Source organism: Jaculus jaculus, chromosome 3, assembly GCF_020740685.1.
Source record: "Jaculus jaculus isolate mJacJac1 chromosome 3, mJacJac1.mat.Y.cur, whole genome shotgun sequence".
Lineage (NCBI taxonomy): Eukaryota > Metazoa > Chordata > Mammalia > Rodentia > Dipodidae > Jaculus > Jaculus jaculus.
Window position 1 is genome coordinate 13,374,952 of NC_059104.1, and position 25,474 is coordinate 13,400,425.

At 44.8% G+C, this 25,474-nt stretch overlaps 1 protein-coding gene across 1 annotated transcript in view; it reads left to right on the forward strand.

The window, feature by feature from the left end:
* The window catches only part of Slc15a1 (solute carrier family 15 member 1), a 58,587-nt gene that overhangs the window by 29,068 nt on the left and 4,045 nt on the right, over positions 1-25,474 (forward strand). Inside the window, exons 9-21 of the mRNA XM_045145848.1 lie at positions 1,720-1,802; positions 6,657-6,743; positions 9,224-9,313; positions 11,852-11,896; positions 11,982-12,014; positions 12,103-12,191; positions 13,519-13,600; positions 15,420-15,539; positions 18,175-18,321; positions 19,785-19,834; positions 21,804-21,908; positions 22,407-22,515; positions 23,947-24,090. Coding sequence (XP_045001783.1) covers positions 1,720-1,802; positions 6,657-6,743; positions 9,224-9,313; positions 11,852-11,896; positions 11,982-12,014; positions 12,103-12,191; positions 13,519-13,600; positions 15,420-15,539; positions 18,175-18,321; positions 19,785-19,834; positions 21,804-21,908; positions 22,407-22,515; positions 23,947-24,090 — 1,184 coding nt within the window. The remainder of the gene's footprint in view (positions 1-1,719; positions 1,803-6,656; positions 6,744-9,223; positions 9,314-11,851; positions 11,897-11,981; positions 12,015-12,102; positions 12,192-13,518; positions 13,601-15,419; positions 15,540-18,174; positions 18,322-19,784; positions 19,835-21,803; positions 21,909-22,406; positions 22,516-23,946; positions 24,091-25,474) is intronic.

The following is a 25,474-nucleotide window of genomic DNA, read 5'->3' on the forward strand; positions in this document are numbered from 1 at the left end:
GGCTTTAATTCCCAAAGCTCTATCAGCTGGGAACCTAGAATTCAGAACACCTAAGTTTATGGCTGAATCAAACCACCACAGCGGTTAAATGCTTGCCTACAAAGCCAAAGGACTCGGGCTTGATTCCCAGGACCTACATAAGCCAGATGCATGAGGGGGCACATGTATCTGGAGTTTGTTTGCAGTGCCTGGATTCCCTGGTGTGCCTATTCTCTCCCTCTCTCTCTCTCCTCTCTTCCTCTTTAAAAAAAAAAAAACCTGGGCTAGAGTGAGACCCTACCTCAAAACAAAACCAAAAAATAAAGACACTACCAGGCTGGAGAGATGGCTTAGTGATTAAGGTGCCTGCTTGCAAAGCCAAAGGACTCAGGTTCAATTCCCCACTACCCATGTAAAGCCAATTGCACAAGGTGGCACATACATCTGGAGTTCATTTGCCCTGGCTAGAGGCCCTGATATGTGCCCATTTACCTACCTCCTCTCTCTCTCTCTCAAACAAATAAAATATTTAAATATTTAGGGTTGGGAAGATGGCTTAACAGTTAAGGCACATGCCTGCAAAGCCTAAGGACCTAGGTTCAATTTTCCAGGTCCCATGTAAGCCAGAGGCACATAGTACTGCATGTGTCTGGAGTTCATTTGCAGTGGCTCGAAGCCCTAGTGGGCCCATTCTTTCCCTCTCTCTCTCTCTCTCTCTCTCTTTCTCTCTCCTCCCCGACTATAATAAATAAAATTTTTAAATTTTCAGTATTTAAAAAAGACACTTCTAATTTTTGTGAAGTTAACTGCCTACACAATTGTAAGCATGGGGCTGGAGAGATGGCTTAGCGGTTAAGCGCTTGCCTGTGAAGCCTAAGGACCCCGGTTCGAGGCTCAATTCCCCAGAACCCACATTAGCCAGATGCACAAGGGGGCGCACGCATCTGGAGTCCGTTTGCAGTGGCTAGATGCCCTGGCGCGCCCATTCTCTCTCTCTCTCTCTCTCTCTCTCTCTCTCTCTCTCTCTATCTCACTCCCTCTTCCTCTCTCTCTGTCACTCTCAAATAAATAAATAAAAATAAACAATTGTAAGCATGCTTTTATGCAATGGCCTCAGAGAAACATTCTGCCTCTCATGATCAAGTACAAGTATATATAGATCAATCAGACCCTTCTTTCTTGGATATTAAAAAGAAAAAATTCTAAGCCGGGCGTGGTGGCGCACGCCTTTAATCCCAGCACTCAGGAGGCAGAGGTAGGAGGATTGCCATGAGTTCAAGGCCACCCTGAGACTCCATAGTGAAGTCCAGGTCAGCCTGGACCAGAGTGAGACCCTACCTCAGAAAAAAAGAAAAAAATTCTCTTGCCACAGAAGCCAGAAAAACAGCACTCACTACTCATCGTCATGATGGAATAGCACATTAATCCAGCACACAAAAGCGTGTCCTCCCTAAATGAACAGGACTTCCGCTCAGTTATCTCTGCTGAATGCGTTGCCTCCAAGTGGGGGGTTGACCCCGTTAGGCTTAGCGTGTTTGTCACAGCACAAACATGACATTACTGTGGATGTTGTTGGGATCCAGAACACTTCCTCAATTGTGTGGCCACTGAACGCAACACTCCTAGAAGCAATCCAGTATTTGCACACCCGAGTATAGTTGATGCAAATAAACGCAATCTCTCAGCCCAGGTGGCGCGGGCAAATGCCACATAACCCGTCCTCTTCTTGTGCCCATCTAGTTGTGTTTGTCCTTGGCAGTGGAATGTACAAGAAGTTCCAACCACAGGGCAACATCATGGGAAAAGTGGTCCAGTGCATCGGCGTAAGTATTTCAGCAGCTCTCTCTTGCCAACATTGAACTCCCTCGGAACTTAACCACCGCCTTTCAATGCAAATTCAGTTAAAAAAAAAAAAAAAAATCAAACAGGGCATGGTGGCACATGCCTTTAATCCCAGCACTCGGGAGGCAGAGGTAAGAGGATCACTGTGAGTTCCAGGCCACCCTGAGACAACATTGTGAATTCCAGGTCAGCCTGAGCTAGAGCGAGACCCTACCTCGGGGAAAAAAAATAAAATCAGTAACATTTTGACTTTCCTTAAGATTATTTCTAGTGGCCAGACATGGTGGCTCATGCCTTTAATCCCAACACTCAGGAAGCAGAGGTAAGAGGATCGCTGTGAGTTCAAGGCCATCCTGAGACTACAGAGTGAATTTCAGATCAGCCTGGGCTAGAGCGAGACCCTACCTGGAAAAAAAAAAAAAAAACTTACCAAATGGAAACGGCATACACCTAAAACTCACAAAGGACGGAATGGAAATAGCTTTTGAGCTGGGTTTAATGTCACATACTTGTAATCTCAGCACTTGAGAGGCAGAGGCAGTAGGGTCACAGGTTCAAGGCCAGCCTGGACTAAATAGTGAGATGCTGTCAAGGAAGGAATGAAAGAAAAGAAGGAGGGAGAGAGGGAAGATGGAAGGAAGGAAAGAAAAAGGAGGAAGAAAAGGGGCAGGAGAAGGAAGGAAAGAGAAGAAGGGAGGGAGAGAGGAAAGAGAAGAAAAAAGGAAGGGAATTTTCAAGAATCCTTGTTAACAGGCACTGTGCTGACGCACGCCTTTAATCCCAGCACTCAAGAGGCAGAGGTAGGAGGATCTCCATGAGTTCGAGGCTGCCCTGAGACGACATAGTGAATTCCAGGTCAGCCTGGGCTGGAGTGAGACCCTACTGCAAAAAATAAAATAAAAATCCTATTATCAAAGAATGTTTGGTATGGGAATGTACAGAATTTGTTGTTTTTTTTCCACATGTGTCCACGTATGTATATACAAGGACATTTTATAGGCAGGAATCAATTTTTCCCTTTATGCACTTCTCTTCTTAGTGAACGTGCACATTGTTTAAGTGGGAAAGATGTATCGTTTATTATTTTTCATTTATTTGGGAGGTTGGTTTTTTTGAGGTAGGGTCTTGCTCTAGCCCAAGCTGACCTGGAATCCACTATGTAGTCTCAGGGTGAACTTGAACTCATGGCGATCCTCCTACATCTGCCTCCCAAGTGCTGGGATTAAAGGCACGCGCCACCATGCCTGGGTCGTTTCTTATTTTTTAAATGTGTTTGTAACCTTTTGCATAGAAAGACAGCCTTAAGGTGACTTTGGATCATGAAGTTTCTCATTACCTGGCGTGATTGCATTAGATTATATGGTATTTCTCACTGGGTATCTTCTCCACCCAAAACAGAAAAATCCTGCTGGCGCAGCTTTTCCCCTTTCCTCTAATGTTAGACCTTCTACCACCAAAAGTTTTCTCCAAGCAAAGAAGGACCTACTAGCTGGGCGTGGTGGCACACGCCTTTAATCCCAGCACTCGGGAGGCAGAGGTAGGAGGATCGCCATGAGTTCGAGGCCACCCTGAGACTCCATAGTGAATTCCAGGTCAGCCTGGGCCAGAGTGAGACCCTACCTCAAAAAAAAAAGAACCTACTTACACCCTTCCTTCTCAAAGAAGAACAACTTTAAGTAAAGCTCAGAACAGTGTTGCCTGCTATCCTAAAAGCAATCATAACTTCATGTGACTGAATTTTGGCCAAATCCCTGTCCCATACACACACACACACACACACACACACACACACACACGCACGCACGCACACACACACACACACACACACACACACACACACACACCTGCCACCATCACGGCCTCCTCTATACCACTGCAAATGCACTTTGCTTTCCCTAAATACCTCTCCAAACCATAAAAAAAGTGGATTTTAGCCTCTCATTGATGGTGAGTGGGACAGCGTATTTTTCTGATCCTTACTGTATTAAACTATACTCAACTAAAATTTCTTTTCTTTCTTTTTCTTTTTAGTGCCAAGGATAAAACTCAAGCCTTTACATGCCAGGCAACCACTTAACCACTGAGCATAGCACTAATCAATCCTTTTTTTTTTCTTTTTTTTCTAAATACAGGAACTCACTCTGTAGCCCAGGCTGACCTGGAACTTACTACATAGCCCAGGCAGGCCTCAAACTTGAGACAATCCCCTGCCTCAACCTCATAAGTGATAGGATTATAGATGTGAGTCACCATACCCAGCTCATTTTCTTCTGAGCGTGTTTTTGTGTAATGGGTTCTCACTCTTGAATTAAGTTTTTTAAATAAAACTCAATCCAGTTATTGGAACACTTTTGAGTATGTTCAAAACAACCTAAAATGTAAATCCAAATTTTGAAGCATAAACTTTATGAACTGTAAGTACAGATTATATATTTCTGATAAAAATAAAACAACCAATTTGAGATACACTCTAGCTAGAAAAAAATGATTTTGAGGGCAGGTAAGATTGCTTGTGGTTAAGGTGCTTGTCTACAAAGCCTCAGGACCCTGGTTTGATTCCCCAATACCCATATAAATCAGATGCACAAGGTAGCACATGCATCTGGAGTTCATTTGCACTGGCTAGAGGCCCTCATGTGTCCTTTCTCTCTCTCTCTCTCTCTCAAATAAATAAAATATTTTTTAAAAATGGTTTTGAAAGCAGTATAAAGAATTAATTTTGGCCAGGTGTGGTGGCACACGACTTTAATCCCAGCCCTCAGGAGGCAGAGGTAGGAGGATCACCATGAGTTCGAGGCCACCCTGAGACTACCTAGTGAATTCCAGGTCAGCCTGAGCTGGAGTGAAACCCTACCTCAAAAATAAAAAAATAAAAAAGAATTAATTTTAAGTTGGGAATGGTGGTACATGCCTTTAATCTTGGCACTAGGCAGGCAGAGGTAGGAAGGTTGCTATGAGTTCAAGACCAGCCTGGGGTAGAGTGATACCCTACCTTGAAAAACACAAAACAATAGGCTGGAGAGATGGCTTAGTAGTTAAGGCATTTGCCTGCAAAGCCAAAGGACCTCAGTTCAATTCCCCAGGACCCACGTAAGCCAGATGCACAAGGAGACACATGCATCTAGAGTTCGTTTGCTGTGTCTGGAAGCTCTGGGATGCCCATTCTCTCTCTCTCTCTCTCTCTTTATCTATCTATCTCTCTTTCTCTCTTCCTCTTTCCCTCACTCACTCTCTCAAATAAGTAGATAAATAAATAAAATAAATACTTTAAAAAAGAAAAACACACACAAAAAAAATAATAATAAATACATTGGAGGTGAGAATGACCTAGCTGCAACAGTTGTCCCCCATTGATCGCCAGAGTTGATCCGGCTGGTCTGGCTGGCTAGGTGGGGGTCCCCTTCCTCCCTCCCCGCTCCATGTGCGCGCCTCCCAAAGCTGCACGCTTGCTCTGGGTCGGTCAAAGAGGACGACCTTCCCCGAATAGAGGAGGACCGGTCAAGGGTATAGGAGCAGCTGCGCTCCCCCGCAGAACCTTCAAGCAAGCTCCATGGTCCTCTTGTAGGAGACACGAGGGTAGTCAGGCTTCCGAGACTCCAGACACACCCAAAGGAGGCGCTGCACGGGGCAGTCTGCCTTTCTTCAAAGCAAAAATAAAAAATAAAATAAATAAATAATAATCAGCTAACTTAAGTTCTATATTTTATTTTTTATTTATTAATTTGAGAGAGAGAGAGAGAGAGATATTGGCAGGTTGAGAGAGAGAGAGAATGGGTGAGCCAGGGCACTGCAAATGCACTCCAGATGAGTGCGCCCCCTTGTGCATCTGGCTTACGTGGGTCCTGGGGAGTTGAACCTTGGTCCTTTGGCTTTGCAGGCAAGTGTCTTAACCACTAAGCCATCTCTCCAAGCCTTCAATTTAATTTTTTAAAAAGCCAGAAATGCTGGCATACGTCTTTAATCCCCAGCACTCAGGAGGTAGAGGTAGGAGGATCTCTGTGAGTTCGAGGCCAGCCTGGGACTACAGGGTAAGTTCCAGGTCAGCCTGACCTGGAGTGAGGCCCTACCTCCATAAAGCAAAAAAAAAGAGAGAGAGAGAGATTTGAATAGATTATATATTTATGTATTTACACATATTTTGTAGTAACTGACTTAGGTAAAATATATTTAAATTTATTTTGATGTGTTTCACTTTTACTTGTTAATTGGCTACTAGAAAACTTAAATGACAATTCTTTTTTATAATATTTTATTTATTTACTTGAGAGAGAGAATGGGCTTGTCAGGGCCTCTAACCATTGCAAATGAACTCCAGATGCATGTGTCACCTTGTGCATCTGACTTATATGGGTACTGGGGAATCAAATCTGGGTCCTTAGGCTTCACAGGCAAGCACCTTAACCACTAAACCAACTCTCCAGCCCTAAATTAAATTTCTATTGAACATGCTTCTGATAAGAGATGTAGAGGGGAAAGTGTGACCCCAACTCAAGCATCAGAAATAGACTAAAAACAAATAATCACAAGCACGGTGACTTGTGCCTTTAATCCCAGCACTTGAGAGGCAGAGGTAGGAGGATCGTTGTGAGTTCCAGGCCCCCCTTAGACTAGAGTGAATTCCAGGTCAGCCTGGGCTACAGTGAGACCCAATCTCAATAAATAAATAAAAGAACAAATATACAATTGTTTCTCCTGCAAGCTCATTGTACTAGTATGCACAATTTAAAAAGTTGCTTCTCTCACAGATTTTCCATTAAAATGTACTTTTTGGAAATATATTTCTCTGATGTAGTTGGTTCTGTTTTAATTTTTTTCTTCTTCTTCTTCTTCTTCAGTTTTCAATCAAAAACAGGTTCAGGCATCGGAGTAAGGCATTTCCCAAGAGGGAACACTGGCTGGACTGGGCTAAGGAGAAATACGACGTAAGTAAAACATCTTGCCACGTTGGCCCTGGCTCCTCCAGACAGCATGCAACACCACAGCTCAGGGCAGTCAGCTTCATGCACCAAACTGTCAGCTGTATCCTCCTAACTTTAAAAAAAATATTTATTTATTTATTTATTTATTTATTTATTTATTATTTGACAGAGAGAAAGGGAGAGAGAGAGGAAGAGAGACTGGGCACCAGGGTCTCCAGCCACTGAAAACGAACTCCGGATGCATGTGCCCCCTTGTGCATCTGGCTTATGTGGGTCCTGGAGAGTTGAACTGGGATCCTTTGGCTTTGCAGGCAAACACCTCAACCGCTAAGCCATTTCTCCAGCCCCTAGCTTTTATTAGTAGGTTAAATAAGATTTCATGGGTGCTTTAAAAATTTTGATAAACAGGCTGGGCATGGTGGCATATGCCTTTAATCCCAGCACTTGAGAAGCAGAGATGGGAGAATCACTGTGAGTTCGAGGCCACTCTGAGACTACACGTCGAATTCCAGGTCAGCCTGGGCCAGAGTGAACCTTACCTTGAAAAAAAAAAATTTGATAAACGGAGCTGAGGAAGTGTCTTGGTGGGCAGAGAGCTTGCCACACAAGCCTGGGTACTGGAGTTTTCAGGTTCCCAGAAACCACATAAAAAGCCCAACGCTGTGGGCATCTGTTCATCCCAGCAGGCCTATGTGAGAAGGGAGGCAAAGGCAGAATTGCCAGGAAGCTCTGGAGCCAGTTTGCCTGGTAAATGCAGCGAGAATAACAGCTAGAGACTGCCTCAAGCGAGGTAGAAGGCAAAGGCTGACCCCTGAAATCGCCCCCTACCCTCTACACCTGAGCCCACAGTTACATACATGTCCTAGCACGCGCACACACGCACGTGCACACACAATCGGTACACAGGGGCTTGGGAGGTAACCTGGTAAAGTCTTACCATGAAAGCATAAGGACCTGAGTTCAGCTTTCATGAACAAGCCAGGAATGGAGCCGGGCGTGGTGGCATATTCCTTTAATCCCAGCACTCGGGAGAGGCTGAGGTAGGAGGATCACCATGAGTTCGAGGCCAATCTGAGACTCCATAGTGAATTCCAGGTCAGCCTGAGCTAGAGTGAGACCCTACCTCAAAAAAAGAAAAGAAAAAGCCAGATATGGTTGCACACACCTGTAATACCAGGTTGGCAACGCTTACTGGCTAGCTAGTCTAGCAGAATTGGTAAGCTCTAGGTTCTATGCCAGACCCTGTCTCAAAAATACAGACTGATTGAGATGGGGAGGAGACATGATGGAGAATGGAGTTTCAAAGGGGCAGGTTTGGGGAGGGAGGATATTAACATGGGCTATTTTTTATAATCAAGGAAGTTGTTAATAAAAAAAATTTGAAAAGAAAAATTAAAAAAACAACAAAAAGGGCTGGAGAGATGGCTTAGCGGTTAAGCGCTCGCCTGTGAAGCCTAAGTACCCCAGTTCGAGGCTCGGTTCCCCAGGTCCCACGTTAGCCAGATGCACAAAGGGGCGCACGCATCTGGAGTTCGTTTGCAGAGGCTGGAAGCCCTGGTGCGCCCATTCTCTCTCTCTCCCTCTACCTGTCTTTCTCTCTGTGTCTGTCTCTCTCAAATAAATACATAAAATAAAATAAAATAAAAAAAGAATGCAGTGGAGAGTGACTCAGGAGGATATCTGATGTCAACCGCTGGCCACCACACACATGAATGCACACATGTGTGCCCATATACATATAAACACATGCATGTACCATATGTACACAACACACGTGCCCACTTCCTATACACATACATAAATAATAATATTTATCTAGAAGCCATATAGTCATAGTTTTTTCATCTGGGGCAATCTGCCATCAATTGTATGCACCTGTGATCATGTAACTTCAGTCTGAACAGAGAAGAGTTAGGAAGGTGGTGGCAGGGAATTTATATTTAGTCAAATGTGCATTTAGCAGGGTGGTATAAATGGTTGTTTTCACTCATTTTTTAAATTTTTTTTTTGTTTTTATTTTTATTTATTTATTTGAAAGTGACGGACAGAGAGAGAGAAAGAGGCAGATTGAGAGAGAGAATGGGTGCACCAGGGCCTCTGGCCACTGCAAACGAACTCCAGACACGTGCGCCCCCTTGTGCATCTGGCTAACGTGGGTCCTGGGGAACCGAGCCTCGAACCGGGGTCCTTAGGCTTCACAGGCAAGCGCGTAACCGCTAAGCCATCTCTGCAGCCCTCACTCATGTTTTCTATTTGAAGAAATATTTATTTATTACACCAGGCGTGGTGGCACACACCTTGAAGGCCAGCACTCGGGGAGGCAGAGGTAGGAGGATCGCTGTGAGTTCGAGGCCACCCTGAGATGACATAGTGAATTCAGGTCAGCCTGGGCTACAGTGAGACCCTACCTTGAGAAACCAAAGCAGAAAGGAAAGCAAAGAGCAGTGTCTGCTGTGACCTGACGGCTCTGTCCCTCCCTGCAGGAGCGACTCATCTCTCAAATCAAGATGGTGACCAGGGTGCTGTTCCTGTACATTCCACTCCCCATGTTCTGGGCTTTGTTTGACCAGCAGGTAATGCTTCCTTTAGCTAGGAGATCGCCGTGAGTTCGAGGCCATCCTGAGACTACATAGTGAGTTCCAGGTCAGCCTGGGCCAGAGAGAGACCCTACCTCGGAAAAAAAAAAAAAAATCATATTCTAGAAGCTTCTATCCACATTTCTGTTACAAGACTGGAGAAAATGGAGTTTGGTTACACGGGGAAGATTTCCTCAGAGCTCAGGGACTCTAGTCAATCAAAGCTATGAGCAGAGCCAATCATGGTGGCGGCTTGTGCCTTTAATCCCAGCACTCGGGAGGCAGAGATAGGAGTTCCAGGCCACCCTCAGACTAGAGTGAATTCCAGGTCAGCCTGGGCTAGAGTAAGACCCTACCCCCCCCCAAAAAAAAAAAAACCCAAAAAAAAAAACACTGTGAGCAGAGGTAGCTGTTTGCCTTTGATGGGGTTCATGGAATATTTGAAATGAGAAGGGCGTGGTATCTCCCTCTTTAACATGGAATGCTTGGGCTCCTTCTCAGAGCAGGGCCCGTGGGTGAATGTCACTTTGCTCTTCCTATGGCTGTGAGCACACAGACAAGCCAATGTACATGGTATGCAGCAGCCAAAACCATGAGATGTTGTTTCTTCTAGAAACTGAAGTTTAAAAATAAACATGTGAGCACATGCTTTTTTTTTTTTTTTTTTTTTGTACAAGGATTATGGCAAGGGCGAATCACCCTTTGGGGGAAAAATTGAGCATGCATATGCATCTCCTTATTTGTCAGCTCCAGGTTTAGACCACCTTCCTCAGGCCAGAGATGCAGTCTGTAGTTGGACGAGAGCCCAGCTCTAATCGGACTTGCTCTAGAAATACACTCATCCCCTAACGACTTGGGCTACAAGCTTGTAGCTGCTGTGAACAGGTTATAATCTTCATCTTGAGACTATAAAGCCCAAATTAGACATTGTATAGAAAGAACTTGGTGACAGGCATATACCAAGAACTGAAACGGTGGGGAGGGGCCACTGGAGAGATGGCTTAGCAGCTAAAGCACTTGCTGGCAAAGCCAAAAGATCGAGGTTCGACTCCCTAGTACCCACATAAAGCCAAATGTACAAGGTAGTGCATGTATCTGGAGTTTATTTGCAGCAGCTAGAGACCCTGGCACACCCATTCTCTCTCTCTCTCTCTCTCTCTCTCTCTCTCTCTCTCTCTCTCTCTCAAATAAATAACTTTTTAAAAATTTTAAAAAACGAAAGAAAGAAAGAACTGAAACAGAGGTAGACCTCCCAACTTTCTATGATGTCTTCCTCATTCAATCGGTGGGTTTACATGGAAACAGTGTTTAGTTTTCCATGGAAATTACCATATAGGGACATCTTACCTTAAAATAAATTGACTTTAGCTGGGAGTTGTGGCATACGCCATGAGTTCAAGGCCACCCTGAGACTACATAGTAAATTCCAGGTCAGCCTGAGCTAAAGAGACCAAACCTCAAAAACCCAAAATAAATAAATAAATTGACTTTAACTAGCCCACCCCGATTGAAAGCCATCATTGTCTCAATGAAGATTCATCTTGACACTTCTCCCACCTTGACAATCAAAAGTTAATTGTATTGTGGGCTGGAGAGATGGCTTAGGGGTTAAGGCACTTGCCTGTGAAGCCTAAGGACCCATGTTTGATTCCCCAGGACCCACATAAGCCAGAGGCACATGATGGCACATGCATCCGGAGTTTGTTTGCAGTGGCTGGAAGCCCTGGTGCACCCATTCTCTCCCTCTCTCTCTCTCTCTCTCTCTCTCTCTCTCTCTCTCTCTCTCAAATAAAGCCAGGTATGGTGGCACATGCCTTTAATCCCACTTGCGAGACAGAGGTAGGAATGAGACCGCTGAGAGTTCAAGTCCACCCTGAGACTACATTCTAGATCAGCGACCCTACCTTGAAAAAGCAAAACCAAAAGAAGATAATTTTTGTACAGTCAATGCTCTATGGACACCGATTCCAGTAAAACACAATTTCAACAGCTACCCTACAAGGCAGTGCCATGCGTTCCCATAACCTCAGCAGTGTGCTTTCATCACCCCTAAGGGGAGCTGCACCCCAGAGTCATGCCTCCTGCATCCTCCCCAGGGGCTGGAGGTCGGGACACTGCTGCATAACAGAAAGGCAGCTGGTTCCCGTCTACCTAGGAGGACAGAACCAGGATCCCACCTTGATGGCAGAAACAACTTTAAAGCCCATCACACTTGAGTCATGATTTAGGAAAGATTCAGCAGGAACCACGTTCTCCAGCGATGCATCAATTGTGTTCATTTTTTTTGTTGTTTATTTTTATTTATTCATTTGAAAGTGACAGACAGAGAAAGAAGCAGAGAGAGAGGGGGGGGGGGAGAGAATGGGAGTGCCAGGGCCTCCAGCCACTGCAAACGAACTCCAGATGTGCGCGCCCTTGTGCATCTGGCTAACGTGGGTCCTGGGGAATCGAGCCTCGAACCGGGGTCCTTAGGCTTCACAGGCAAGCGCTCAACCGCTAAGCCATCTCTCCAGCCCACTTGTGTTCATTTTTAAGGGCTCCAGGTGGACGCTGCAAGCAACAGCCATGTCTGGGAAAATTGTAAGTCTTGGGTCCTCTTGGTTTAGTCCCTTTCTCCTTCCCTGCCGGGACATTGTTCAGTGAGACTGTGTTTCCTCTCTTTTAGGGAGCGATTGAAATCCAGCCAGATCAGATGCAGGTAGGAGAAACTGCCCGGATGGCTTCCAGAGATCCGAGCGCTCCTTGGCATCGAGTTAGCTATTACCAGCTTGTCCCTTCATCCGCAGACCGTGAACGCCATCCTGATAGTGGTCATGGTTCCCATCGTAGACGCCGTCGTTTACCCTCTGATTGCCAAGTGTGGTTTCAATTTCACGTAGGTGGCTGGTTGGTTTGGGTTGGTTGAGGTGCCATGGGTCCAGGACTCTGCCAAGGCCTGCACTCGCTCTGCTTCTAGAAGCCTCCGTGGGAGGGGCATACTATCACCTAGTTGATGGGTTATTTATTCATTTGTTGTGAGGATTGAACCTAGGTCCTAACATGTGCTAGCTAAATGATCAACCACTGAGCTACATTTTACTTTTTATTTTGAGACGGAGTCTCGCCTTGGCCAGGCAGGCTATGAACTTGAAATCCTCTTGAGTAGATGGCATTACAGCCCAGATAACCAGGCCCAGCTGGTGATGTGGTTTTTTTTTTTTTTTTTTTAATCGTTCTTGCCGGGCGTGGTGGCACATGCCTTTATTTTTTATTTTTATTTTTTAATTTATTTATTTGAGAGTGACAGACACAGAGAGAAAGACAGATAGAGGGAGAGAGAGAATGGGCGCACCAGGGCTTCCAGCCTCTGCAAACGAACTCCAGACGCGTGCGCCCCCTTGTGCATCTGGCTAACGTGGGACCTGGGGAACCGAGCCTCGAACTGGGGTTAAGCAAGCGCTTAACCTCTAAGCCATCTCTCCAGCCCTTTTTTTTCCCCAAGGGTCTTATTCTGGCCCTAGCTGACCGGGAACCCACTCTGTAGGCCCAAACTTGGTCTCAAATTCACTAGGATCCTCCTACCTCTGCCTCCTGAGTGGTGGGATTAAAGGTGTGTGCCACCATGCCTGGCGAGGTGATGGGATTTTAAAGAATGAAATTGAAGAGCTATTTGTATGTAATGTTTTTGAAAATGTCCTTTAAAAGAAAAATGCAGGGCTAGAGAGATGGCTTAGCAGTTAAGGTGCTTGCCTGCAAAGCCTAAGGACCCAGGTTTGATTCCCCAGTACACATGTATGCCAGATGCATGAGGTGGTGCATGTATCTAGAGTTCGCTTGTGGGGGTGAGAGGCCCTGGCGAGCCCATTCTGTCTCTCTCTCTGTCATAAATTAAAAAAAAAAAAAAAGAAGAAAAGCCAAACGTGTTGGCACACACTTTTAATCCCAGCACTTGAGAGGCCGGGGTAGGAGGATCACCATGAGTTCGAGGCTACCCTAAGACGACATAGTGAATTCCAGGTCAGCTTGGGCTTCCAGGTCAGCTTGGGCTAGGGCGAGACCCTACCTCAAAAATAAATAAATAAATAAAATAAAAATAAATGAGAGCGCCTTCCTGCTCCTATGTCTTTGCAGTGAAGTTGGTTTTGTTCCGCGGGGTGAGTGGGGGGTGAAGGCGTCGTTTTGTGTGGCGATTATCTGTGTGACTGTCTTCTCCTCCCGGTCAGCTCTCTGAAGAAGATGACAGTGGGCATGTTCCTGGCATCCATGGCCTTTGTGGTGGCTGCCATCGTGCAGGTGGAAATCGATGTGAGTGTTCCCTTGGGCTCAGAACCTTCCTCCTCTGGGACTGGGGTAGGGAAAGCCAGGGACTCTTCAGTGGTAGGAGGCCCTGAGGCTATGGATTCAGGGACACAGGAGGAAGAAGGGCCCCTTTCCATCAGCGAGCACTGTCCAATGTATGGGCTTCCTTCGGGTTCAGAAAGGAGTTACGCAGGGCTGGAGAGATGGCTTAGTGGTTAAGGTGCTTGCCTACAAAGCCAAAGGACCTTGGTACGATTCCCTAGGTCCCACGTAAGCCAGCAGGTGGCGCACGCATCTGGAGTTCATTTGCAGTGGCTGGAAGCCCTGGTGTGCTCATTCTCTCTCTCTCTCTCTCTCCCTCAAATAAATAAATAAAAATAAAAAAATTTTTTATTTATTTGAGAGTGACAGACACAGAGAGAAAGACAGATAGAGGGAGAGAGAGAGAGAGAATGGGCGCACCAGGGCTTCCAGCCTCTGCAAACGAACTCCAGACGCGTGCGCCCCCTTGTGCATCTGGCTAACGTGGGACCTGGGGAATCCTTAGGCTTCACAGGCAAGCGCTTAACTGCTAAGCCATCTCTCCAGCCCAATAAAATTATTTTTTAAAAGAAAGAAGTTGTGTAAATAGCCTCCACTTTACTATGCAGCTCTCATGATTGGGGGTAGGTTGTAGAATTGGGTCCTTAGCAATTGAGGATCTTACACCACCATCCACAAATAGCATTTCAGAATGTCTAATTGTCTTCTAGATGGAAAAACACAGTTTGGATTTGAGTGCTTCTAATAACGACTAGTTTCTAAACTAACCCACACATCTGTCGTTCACTTGTGCTAAATTAATACAATGCAATTAGCCCGAGATCAGATATTGGTTCAAGAAGGAATGATGGGCTGGAGAGATGGCTTAGCGGTTAAGGCGCTTGCCTGAGAAGCCTAAGGACCCATGCTGAACTCTCCAGGTCCCACATAAGCCAGATGTACAAGGTAATGCAAGTGTGCAAGGTCACACATGTGCACAAAATGGTGCACACGTCTGTAATTGCAGTGGCTGGAGGCCTTAGAGTGCCAATTCTCTCTCTCTCATAAAAAGATATTTAAAAAAGAAAGAAGTAAAGTGTGGTGGCACATGCCTTTAATCCCAGCACTCGGGAGGCAGAGGTAGTTGAGTCACCGTGAGTTCAAGGCCACCCTGAGGCTGCAGAGTGAATTCCAGGTCAGCCTGAGCTAGAGTGAGACCCTACCTCTAAAAACCAAAAAAGAAAGAAAGAAAGAAAGGAGTGATGTAATGCATAACCCTAGATGAGAGTCAGTTTCCCTCCCTCACTTTATGGTTGTCTTTCGATTTCTTAAAGAAACAGTTTTTGTCCTTTAGTGACTGGCTTATTTCATTCAGTGTAATGTGTCTTTAAAGCTCAGCCTTTTCATGACAGTGAGATTGTCTTCCTTGTTTAAGGCTCAATAATTCCCGCTGCTGTTCTGTAAGTGACCAGTGGTTAGTGGATTGTGTGACACGTCCTTCGGAGGGCGGGAGGGAACATGACTCCAGGGCTCGGTGGCACTGCCCTCCACTGAAGACCTCGCTGTCAATTCTCTTTTCTATTTTTTTTTTAATTTTTAAATTTTTATTAACATTTTCCATGATTATAAAAAAAAATCCCATGGTAATTCCCTCCCTCCCCACCCCCACACTTTCCCCTTTGAAATTCCATTCTCCATCATATCACCTCCCCATCACAATCATTGTACTTACATATATACAATATCAACCTATTAATTATCCTCCTCCCTTCCTTTCTCTTCAATTCTCTTTTCTGTTGCTCAGAAAACTCTTCCAGTCTTTCCCGGAGGAAATCAAGTCCAAATAAAAGTCTTGAACATAGGAAATAATAACATGACGATATATTTTCCCCAAGAGACGGTGACACTCCAACAAATGTCTCAGGTAAGTGGAAGGAAATGGAACTTCCTGTCGCTTATGCTCACCTGGGTTACATTAGTTTGAAGGAGTTAATTGTCTTGGCCCTTGTATAAATCCTGACGCTGGCCCAGGATGGGAACATGTCATTCTTTTTTAAAAATATTTTATTTTTATTTATTTGACAAAGAAAAGAGGGGAGAGAGAGAATGGGCATGCCACGGCTTCCAGCCACTGCAAATGAATTCCAGATGCTTGCACCCCCTTGTGCATCTGTCTAGCGTGGGTCCTGGGGAATCGAACCTGCGTCCTTTGGCTTTGCAGGCAAACGCCTTAACTGCTAAGCCATCCCTCCAGCCTGTCATTCTTTTATTTAAATATTTTATTTATTTATTTGCTTATTTATTTATTATTTGAGAGGCAGAGAGAGAGAATAGGAATGTCAGGGCCTGTGGCTACTGTAAATGAAATCCAGACGCATGCACCACCTTGTGCATCTGGCTTACGTGGGTACTGGGGACTCAAACCTGGGTCCTTAGGCTTTGCAGGCAAGCGCCTTAACCACTAAGCCATCTCTCCAGCCTGGTGACATGTCATTCTTGATCCCATGCTGGCTCCATCCTAGACCAGTGGGCCTTCAACTCAAATATAAGTACAGATCACTTGGGAATTTGGGAGAATACAGACTTACTCAGCAGGTTGGAGATGGCATGCTTTCACAAGCTCCCATGTGATACTTTCTTGCAACATCTGATGCCCTTGGTTTGATTCTTCAGTGCCCACATAAAGCCAGATGCATAAAGTAGTACATGCATCTGGAATTCCTTGGCAGTGGCAGAAAGCTCTATTGGGCCCATCCTCTCTCTTCTCCCCTTCTCTCTCCCCCTCCTTTCTCTCTCCTCTCTCTGTCCCCCTCCCTCTCCTGAGAAATAAATAAAAATAATTGGGGGGTTTTCAAGGTAGGGTCTCTCTTTAGCCCAGGCTGACCTGGAATTCACTATGTAGTCTAGGCTGGCCTCGAATTCACAGTGATCCTCCTACCTCTGCCTCTCAAGTGCTGGGATTAAAGATGTGCACCACCACACCTGGCTTAAAAAAAAAAAAAAAATTAAGGGCTTAAAAAAATTAAGGGCTGGAAAAATGGCTTAGTGATTTAGGTGCTTGCTTGCAAAGCCCAAGGACCCAGGTTCAACTCCCTAGAATCCACGTAAGCCAGATGCACGTGGCAGCATATGCATCTGGAGTTCATTTTCAGTGGCTAGAGACCTTGGCATACCCATGTAGTCTCAGGGTGGCCTCGAACTCACAGCCATCCTCCTACCTGTGCCCCTCCAATGCTGTGATTAAAGCCGTGCGCCACCATACCGGCTTTAAAAGCATTTTCTGTAGCTGCCGTTAGGAGTGTAGTATTGGCATCTCATATGTAGAAGCCTCCAGAACAAAGAAATATCTAGCCCAGTGTCCACAATGTCAAGGTCAGGAACCTCTGCTCTAGTCATCCTGGACTAGAGATTCCCAACCTGGAGTCCATACTGGAATCACCTTCAGAGCCTGGGCAGTTCCGAGACCTGATTTCTCACTTCAGAGATGTTCGTCCAAACTGCTCTCTGTCCTGTTTTGGCTGGGATCATGAACTTGGACCTTGTAACTAGCAATCTTTTTTTTTTTTTTTTTTTTTTTTGGTTTTCCGAGGTAGGGTTTCACTCTAGTCCAGGCTGACCTGGCATTCACTATGTAGTCTCAGGGTGGCCTCGAACTCACGGCGATCCTCCAACTTCTGTCTCCCGAGTGCTGGGATTAAAGATGTGCGCCACCATACCCAGCCCTGAGCCATCTTTCTAGTCTCCCGGATGCACCTTTATGCAGTAGTAGAATTAATGTCCACACACTCATTTCAATGGGGCCAAGTAAAATTCAAATGTTTAATGAAAAGTAGAGTCCTTGAGCTGGAGAGATGGCTTAATGGTTAAGGTGCTTGCCTGCAAAAACCTAAGGACCACCCAGGTTCAACTCCCCAGTACCCACCTAAAACCAGACGTACAAGGTGGTAAATGAATTTGGAGTTCATTTGCAGTGGCTGCAGGCCCTGGTGTGCCCATTCTCTGTCTCTCTCTTCTCTGTGTGTGTGTGTCTTCACCCTCCCTCTCTCTCTCTCTCTCTCTTTCTCTGCTTGCAACTAAATAAATCGAAAAAAAAATTAAGTAGAATTCTTGGGCTGGAGAGATTTCTTGGCAGTTAAGGTCTTGCCTCACAGCCTAAGGACCCAGGTTCAACTCTCCAGTACCCACATAAAGCCAGATTCACTAGGTAACACATCTGGAGTTTGTTTGCAGTGACTAGAGGCTCTGACACGACATAGTGACATCTGCCTGAGCTAGAGTGAGACCCTACCTCGAAAAAACAAAACTAATAATAATGAAAATAGGTAAGTAGAGCTCTTCTGGCAATATGAAAAGAGTTTCATGACAGAGTGAGTCTATGAAAGGTACGCAGGAGGCTGAGGCAAATCGATGCCAGCTTCCCACGTAAAGTTTTAGATGTGTGTAGCTATGAATGAGCTTGGGAATGTGGAATGCCAAATTAACATGGCATTACAGGGTTCAGACACACGGTGCAGAGCAGCAACTCCAGTCTGAACTACACCTTTCTCCCCGCTGTGTAGACGAATGAATTCATGACTTTTGATGCAGACAAGCTGACAAGCATAAACATTTCTTCTCCTGGATCACCAGTCACTCCAGTAACTCATCACTTGGAGCAGGGCCATCGCCACACCCTTCTGGTATGGGCCCCCGTCAATCACCGAGTGGTAAGTACTGGACCCTAGAAGCTTGACGCTTTGTGACATTGAAGGAACTGCTGTGACTTGGTTTTAGCTGCACAGAATATTATTTCCCTTCCTTCTTCAGGAACACAAGTCATTTGAATTCTAGTGAAAGTTTGACAGGTGGATAAGAAGGGTTATGATTGTTTTTTTAAAGAAGTGGGAAGTGGGAGCTGGGTGTGGTGGTGCATGCCTTTAATCCCAGCACTCAGGAGGCAGAGGAAGAAGGATGAATTTGAGGCCACCCTGAGACTACACAGCCGGAGCTAGAGTGAGACCCTACCTCAAAAAAACAAAATAAAAATGAAATTAAACTTTAAAAATAAATAAATAAAAAGAAGTAGGATGGGCTGGAGAGATGGCTTAGCGGTTAAGCGCTTGCCTGTGAAGCCTAAGGACCCTGGTTCGAGGCTCGATTCCCCAGGTCCCACGTTAGCCAGATGCACAAGGGGGCGCACGCGTCTGGAGTTCGTTTGCAGAGGCTGGAGGCCCTGGTGCGCCCATTCTCTCTCTCTCCCTCTATCTGTCTTTCTCTCTGTGTCTGTCGCTCTCAAATAAATAAATAAATAATTAAAAAAAATAAGTAGGAGCTAGGCATGGTGGTACACACCTGTATTCCCAGCATTCAGGAGGCAGAGGCAGGAGAATCAGGATTTCAAGGCTAGTCTGGACTTCAAAGTAAGACCATAGTGAATTCACTATGTAGTCTCAGGGTGGCCTCGAACTCATGGAGATCCTCCTACCTCTGCCTCCCGAGTGCTGGGATTAAAGAGGTGCGCCACCACGCCTGGCTTAAGACCTTGGGTTGGAGGGCTTCTTTGTGTGTTTGATTTTTCAAGATAGAGTCTTGCTCTAACCCAGTCTGACCTGGAATTCCCTATGGAGTCTCAGGGTGGCCTCGAACTCACAGCGATCCTTCTTGCTGGGATTAAGGGCTTGTGCCACCATGCCCAGTTTGAGAGTAATATTCCTTGGAACCATTGACATTACAAGATCAAACACAGTGAAGCTTACATTAACATAGAGTAAAAACAGCTGAAGAAATGGAATCCTTAAAATACTTAGTAGCAGAGGCCAGTAAGTTAAAAAGGAGATATAAAGGGAAGAGAAAGGAAGGGAGGAGGGTACTTAATAGGTTGGTATTGTATATATTATTGTATATATGTAAGTACAGTGATTGAGATGGGGAGATAATATGATGGAGAATGGAATTTCAAAGGGGAAAGTGTGGAGGGGGAGGGTATTACCATGGGATATTTTTATATAATCATGGAAAATGTTAATAAAAATTAAATTAAAAAAAAAGAAATGGAATCCTTAGCTCTTAGGACAAGGCCAGCATCTTTTTTTTTTTTTTTTTTTTTTGCAAAGGCCAAGATGTTGATGTGAGTTTATTTCAGTGAACTAGATATTAGAAATGGTTTCATGTTACATTTTTTATATCTTAGATAAAGGATGGCCTTAACGAGAAACCAGAAAAAGGAGAAAATGGAATCAGGTATGATGAGTTCTTTAAAACATACATTCTTTCAGTTTCTAATGGAACTTGACATGTAACCCCATAATAAAGTTAGTTGTAAGCAGGACAGACATGTATGGAGTTTGTCCCAAGAATAAAAGAATAGGTGGTTTGGTATTCTTTTTGTTTGTTTTGTTTTGTTTTCCGAGGTAGGGTCTCACTCTAGCTCAGGCTGACCTGGAATTCACCATGTAGTCTCAGGGTAGCCTGGAACTCATGGCAATCCTCCTACCTCTGCCTCCCCAGTGCTGGGATTAAAGGTGTGCGCCACCATGCCCGGCTGGTTTGGTATTTCTAAGAATCAGTTAAATCGGGGCTAGAGAGATGGCTTAGCACTTAAGGTGCTTGCTTGTGAAGCCTAAGGACCCAGGCTCAATTCCTCAGTACCCATGTAAGCCAGATGCATGAGGTGGTACATGCGTATGAAGTTGGTTTGTGGTGGCTAGAGGCCCAGTGCACCCATTCTCTCTGTCTCTCTCTCTCTCTCTGCCTCTCTATTTCTATCTTTTTCAAATAAAATATTTAAAAAAAAAATCAACCAGCCAGGAGTGGTGGCACATGCCTTTAATCCCAGCACTCGGGAGGCAGAGGAAGGAGGATTGCCATGAGTTTGAGGCCACCCTGAGACTACATAGTTAATTGCAGGTCAGCCTGGACCAGAGTGAGACCCCACCTCAAAACCAAAAAAAAAAAAAAATCAACCAAAGGGGATATGATGGAGAATGGAGTTTCAAAGGGGAAAGTGGGGGAGGGAGAGTATTACCATGGGATAGTTTTATAATCATGGAAGTTGTTAATAAAAATTTGGAAAAAAAAATCAACCAACCAAAAAGCTGGGCGTGGTGGTGCATGCCTTTAATCCCAGCACTCATAGGAAGCAGAGGTAGGAGGATTAACATGAGTTCAAGGCCACCCTGAGACTACATAATGAATTCCAGGTCAGCCTGAGCTACAGTGAGCCCCTACCTCAAAAAAACAAAAAAGAAAACAAGAAAGTCTTTAATCTCAAAGACGTAGACAGCATTCCTGAGGATGACCTCTGCTATCCATTTATACATGTGCCCACACACATGTACACAAGGGGCAGTGGCTGGAGGCCCTGGCACGCTCATTCTCTCTCTCTCTCTCTCTCTCTCTTTAATTAATTAATTAATTAATATTTTTTTAATTTCTGATTTTAATTTTCACAATTCAGCACTAAGCACAAAATAGTATTCAAATGCTATCTATGGATTTGTTAATATAAACAGTGATAAGATTAACTTTTACTTTTGATTACACCTTCAGTTGGTTTCCTGCTGTTTATCATACTTATCATATTTATGAGTCTGTGTTTTCTGTGTACTAGGGTAAGTCTAAAAATAAGTCCAGAACCCACATAAACCCAGATGCACGAAGTGGCACATGCATCTAGAGTGCATTTCAGCAGCAAGAGACCCTGGCACACCCATTCATTCTTTCTCTCTCCTCTTAAATAAAATAAAATTCAAAAAAATAAGTCCAGGGCTGGAGAGATGGCTTAGCAGTTAAGATGCTTGCCTACAAATCTAAGGACTAAGGTTTGAATCTCCAGGACCCACGTAAGCCAGATGCACAAGGTGGCACATGCATCTGGAGTTCATTTGCAGTGGCTGGATGCCCTGGAATGCCCATTCTCTCCCCCCCTTTCTCAAATAAATAAATAAAATATATTAAAAAGTTTATTTTAAAAAGTTGGGGGGCAATGATTGAGATGGAGAGGGAATATGATGGAGAATGGAATTTCAAAGGGGAAAGTGGGGGGAGGGAATTACCATGGAATATTTTTTTATAATCATGGGAAATGTTAATAAAAATTAAAAAAAAAAAGTTGGGGGGGACAAAGCCCTGCTCAGGGGCATGTCCCGTGACCTAGTATAAATAATTCCATGGCTCTGTTACAAGACACATTTTTTTTTGTTTGTTTCAGATTTGTAAGTACTTTCAACGAGATGCTAAATGTCACAATGAGTGGGAAAGTGTACAATATCACTAGTTATAATGCCAGCAACTACCAGTTTTTTCCTTCTGGAGTGTAAGTACCTTTACTGTGCACTTTGCTCGAGGGTGACGGGTCTATTTGTTTATTTATTTATCTATTTTGAGGGAGGATCTCGCTCTAGCCCAAGATGACCTGGGATTCACTATGTAGTCTCTGGATGGCAGGTGATCCACCGACCTCTGCGTCCTGAGTGCTAGGATTAAAGATGTGCACCACCACACCCACCCAATTAAACAACTTACTTATTTATTTTTGTTTTGTTTTGTCTCTTGGGGTCTTTTTTTGCTTGTTTAGTTGTTTTGCTTTTTGAGGTAGGGTCTCACTCTAGCTCAGGCTGACCTGGAATTCACTCAGTAGTCTCAGGGTGGCCTCGAACTCATGGCGATCCTGTTACCTAGGCCTCCTCAGTGCTGGGATTAAAGTTGGGCACCACCAAGCCCAGCTGCTTGGGGCCTTTTTATTTCAAATGGTTTACACATTGAGGACTTCAGCAGCAAGCACAGTCTCCCCTATTACTCTTTCTTTTCATAGAAAACACTTCACAGTGGACTCAGCAGAGATTCCACCAGGCTGTCCACGTGAGTTCCAGTCATCCAGCCTGGGCTTTGGCAGTGCTTATACCTATGTGATCAAAAGGGAGGTTAGTATTAAAAAAGAAAGAAGGGGGCTGGGGGGATGGCTTAGCAATTAAGGCGTTTGCCTGCAAAGCCAAAGGACCCAGGTTCCATTCCCCAGGACCCATGTTAGCCAGATTCACAAGGGGGCGCACAAGTCTGAAGTTCGTTTGCAGTGGCTGGAGGCCCTGGCGCGCCCATTCTCTCTCTCTCTGTCTGTCTCTCTCTCTCTCTGTCAAATAAATAAAAAGAAAATATTTTAAAAATAATGTTAGTAACTCGCAAATCCTCGCAAATGCTAAGGACATATTCACGACTTCACTAGAGGAATTGTATTGTGTTGTGTTATAAATAGATTTGGGGGCTGGAGAGATGGCTTAGCAGTTAAGTGCTTGCTGGTGAAACCTAAGGACCCCAGTTCGAGGCTCAATTCCCCAGGACCCACGTTAGCCAGATGCACAAGAGGGCATATGCATCTGGAGTTCGTTTGCAGTGGCTGGAGGCCCCGGCATGCCCATTCTCTCTCTCTCTCTCTCTCCCTCTTTCTCTCTCGGTCACTCTCAAATAAATAAATGAAATAAAATAAAATAAAAACAATAAATAGATTTGGGATTAATCCAACTCACCGCTAAATTCCCTCACGTATTGTATAGATGTCAGTTGACTGGAGAAGAAACTTCAGCAGGCTCAGTTACGGGGACTAAAAGTTCCTGTGGATCAGTGGTAATGATTCCTACTTGCTTCAAGACAGGCCTTTAGGTGGAATTCCCTGTGGTGGGAGTTTCTCAAGATGGTTAAAGGCAGAGGCTCTCAGAACCAAAGAAGTTCCTTACTATTTCAACCCTTTAAGGGGAAGGGGCCTCTAAGGTAGGGATAGGACTTGCTGCAAGGTGTAAGTGACCCGGGCTATCACTATTAGGGGCTGAAAGAAGGCGTAGGATTGGTTATGAAATCATCAGTCTACTGATCCTGCTGCAAGCTCAGGCTGGCAAGCCTTCTCTGGGGCGTGGGAGCATGGCTACTTTGTCGCCAAAGGATTAACATCTGTCCTCTTAAAGGGACAGCGTCTGTGGTCCAACAACCAGTATTTAATACTTCCTTTCGGACTATTAACATGGGCTTCAGTAACTTACAGAGGTCGAAGGTGGCAATATTTTAACAAAGTGGACTTCCAATGTTGCATGGACTTCCAATGTTGCATGGACTTCCAACGTTGCATGGACTTCCAATGTTGCTCACACTTCCAATGTTTCATGGACTTCCAATGTTGCATGGACTTCCAACGTTGCATGGACTTCCAATGTTGCATAGGTCCATAGGAAATGAGCACTCGCTTGATCAATTGCCTGACTTAATCCTAGGTCAAACTCAACTCGCCTGCTTGGACAATCGAATTCTAGAAGATACGTCCACTCCAGTTTCAACATGTTGCTTTTTTTTTTGCCTTTATTGTTTAGAGTAATGGCTGCCCGGAAGTGCAGGAATTTGAAGACATTGCACCCAACACGGTTAACATGGCTCTGCAAATCCCGCAGTATTTTCTTCTCACCTGTGGCGAGGTGGTCTTCTCCGTTACAGGATTGGAGTTCTCATATTCCCAGGTCTCGTTTGTTGTTTATGTCACCCTGCCTTCACAAGGACACGCTGGGGGCTTGATTTAAATCATTAGCTGAATATTTATAGGCTGTTTTGTTGGGTTGGGTTTTAGGAGACAGAGTCTTTCTATATAACTCAGCCTGGCCTTGAACTCACAATTCTCCTGCCTCAACCACATGCTGTCATTATTTTCCTTGTATATCTCTTTTTGTTGTTGTTGTTCTTTTCTTTTTGTTTGTTTCTTTGTTTGTTTTTGAGGTAGGGTCTTGCTTGGAACTCGCTATGTAGTCTCAGGCTGGCCTCGAACTCACGGCGATTATCCTGTCTCAGCCTCCCCAGTGCTGGGATTAAAGGCCTGCACCACCACCACACCTGGCTTTGTATATCATTTTTATATATTCTTTTACAGGCTCATGTCCTTGTTATATTGAAGGGCTTTGTAGCTGCGGTAATCACATCAAATCAGGCCTAGCTTTAAGAAGTTAGGGGCTGGAGAGATGGCTCAGTGGTTAAGGTGTTTGCCTACAAAATCTACAGACTAGAGTTCAATTCTCCAGTACTTCATGTACCCATGTAAAGTAGTGCATGCTCTCAAGTTCATTTGCAGTGGCTGGAGGCCCTGGCCCACACATTCTCTCTCTATCTGCCCCTCTGTCTCTCTTTCTCTCTCTCTCTCTCAAAATGAATAAATAAACAAAAATATTTAAGTTAAAACATTTTGCAGCAGGGCACGGTGGTGCACGCCTTTAATCCCAGCACTCGGGAAGCGGAGGTAGGAGGATTGCCATGAGTTCGAGGCCACCCTGAGAATAATACAGAGTGAATTCCAGGTCAGCCTGGGCTAGAGTGTGACCCTACCTCAAAAAAAAAAAAAAAAAGTGCTTTTAAATATATTTGGCTAATAAGACAAATTTTGTTGATACCCAAATTAGGACTTAATTTCTAAACTGTCAAAACCACAGTGAAATGCATTGCATGACAACATTTCTATTGCTTTCAATTTTTGTCATAAATAAGGTCGACAGGACTAGGTAACCCCTTTCTGTGATGGCCACACAGGCTAAACAAGGCGTAACTGGTATGGGTGACCCAAGCCTGGGAAAGAGCTTCGGGAACATAGCAAAGAAGATGTGAGAATGAACTTGCAGCCCAGAGACTGGCCTCCACTTGGAGAAAAGCATGTCACAGATGGCTTCATATTTATCTATTTACTTAGCTATTTTATTTATTTATTTAAGAGAGACAGAGAGAGAGGAGAAAATGGGCACACCAGGGCTTCTAGTCACTGCAAATGAACTCCAGATACATGTGCCGCCTTGTACATCTGGCTTATGTGGATACTGTAGAATCGAACCTGGGTCCTTAGGCTTTGCAGACAAGTGCTGCTAA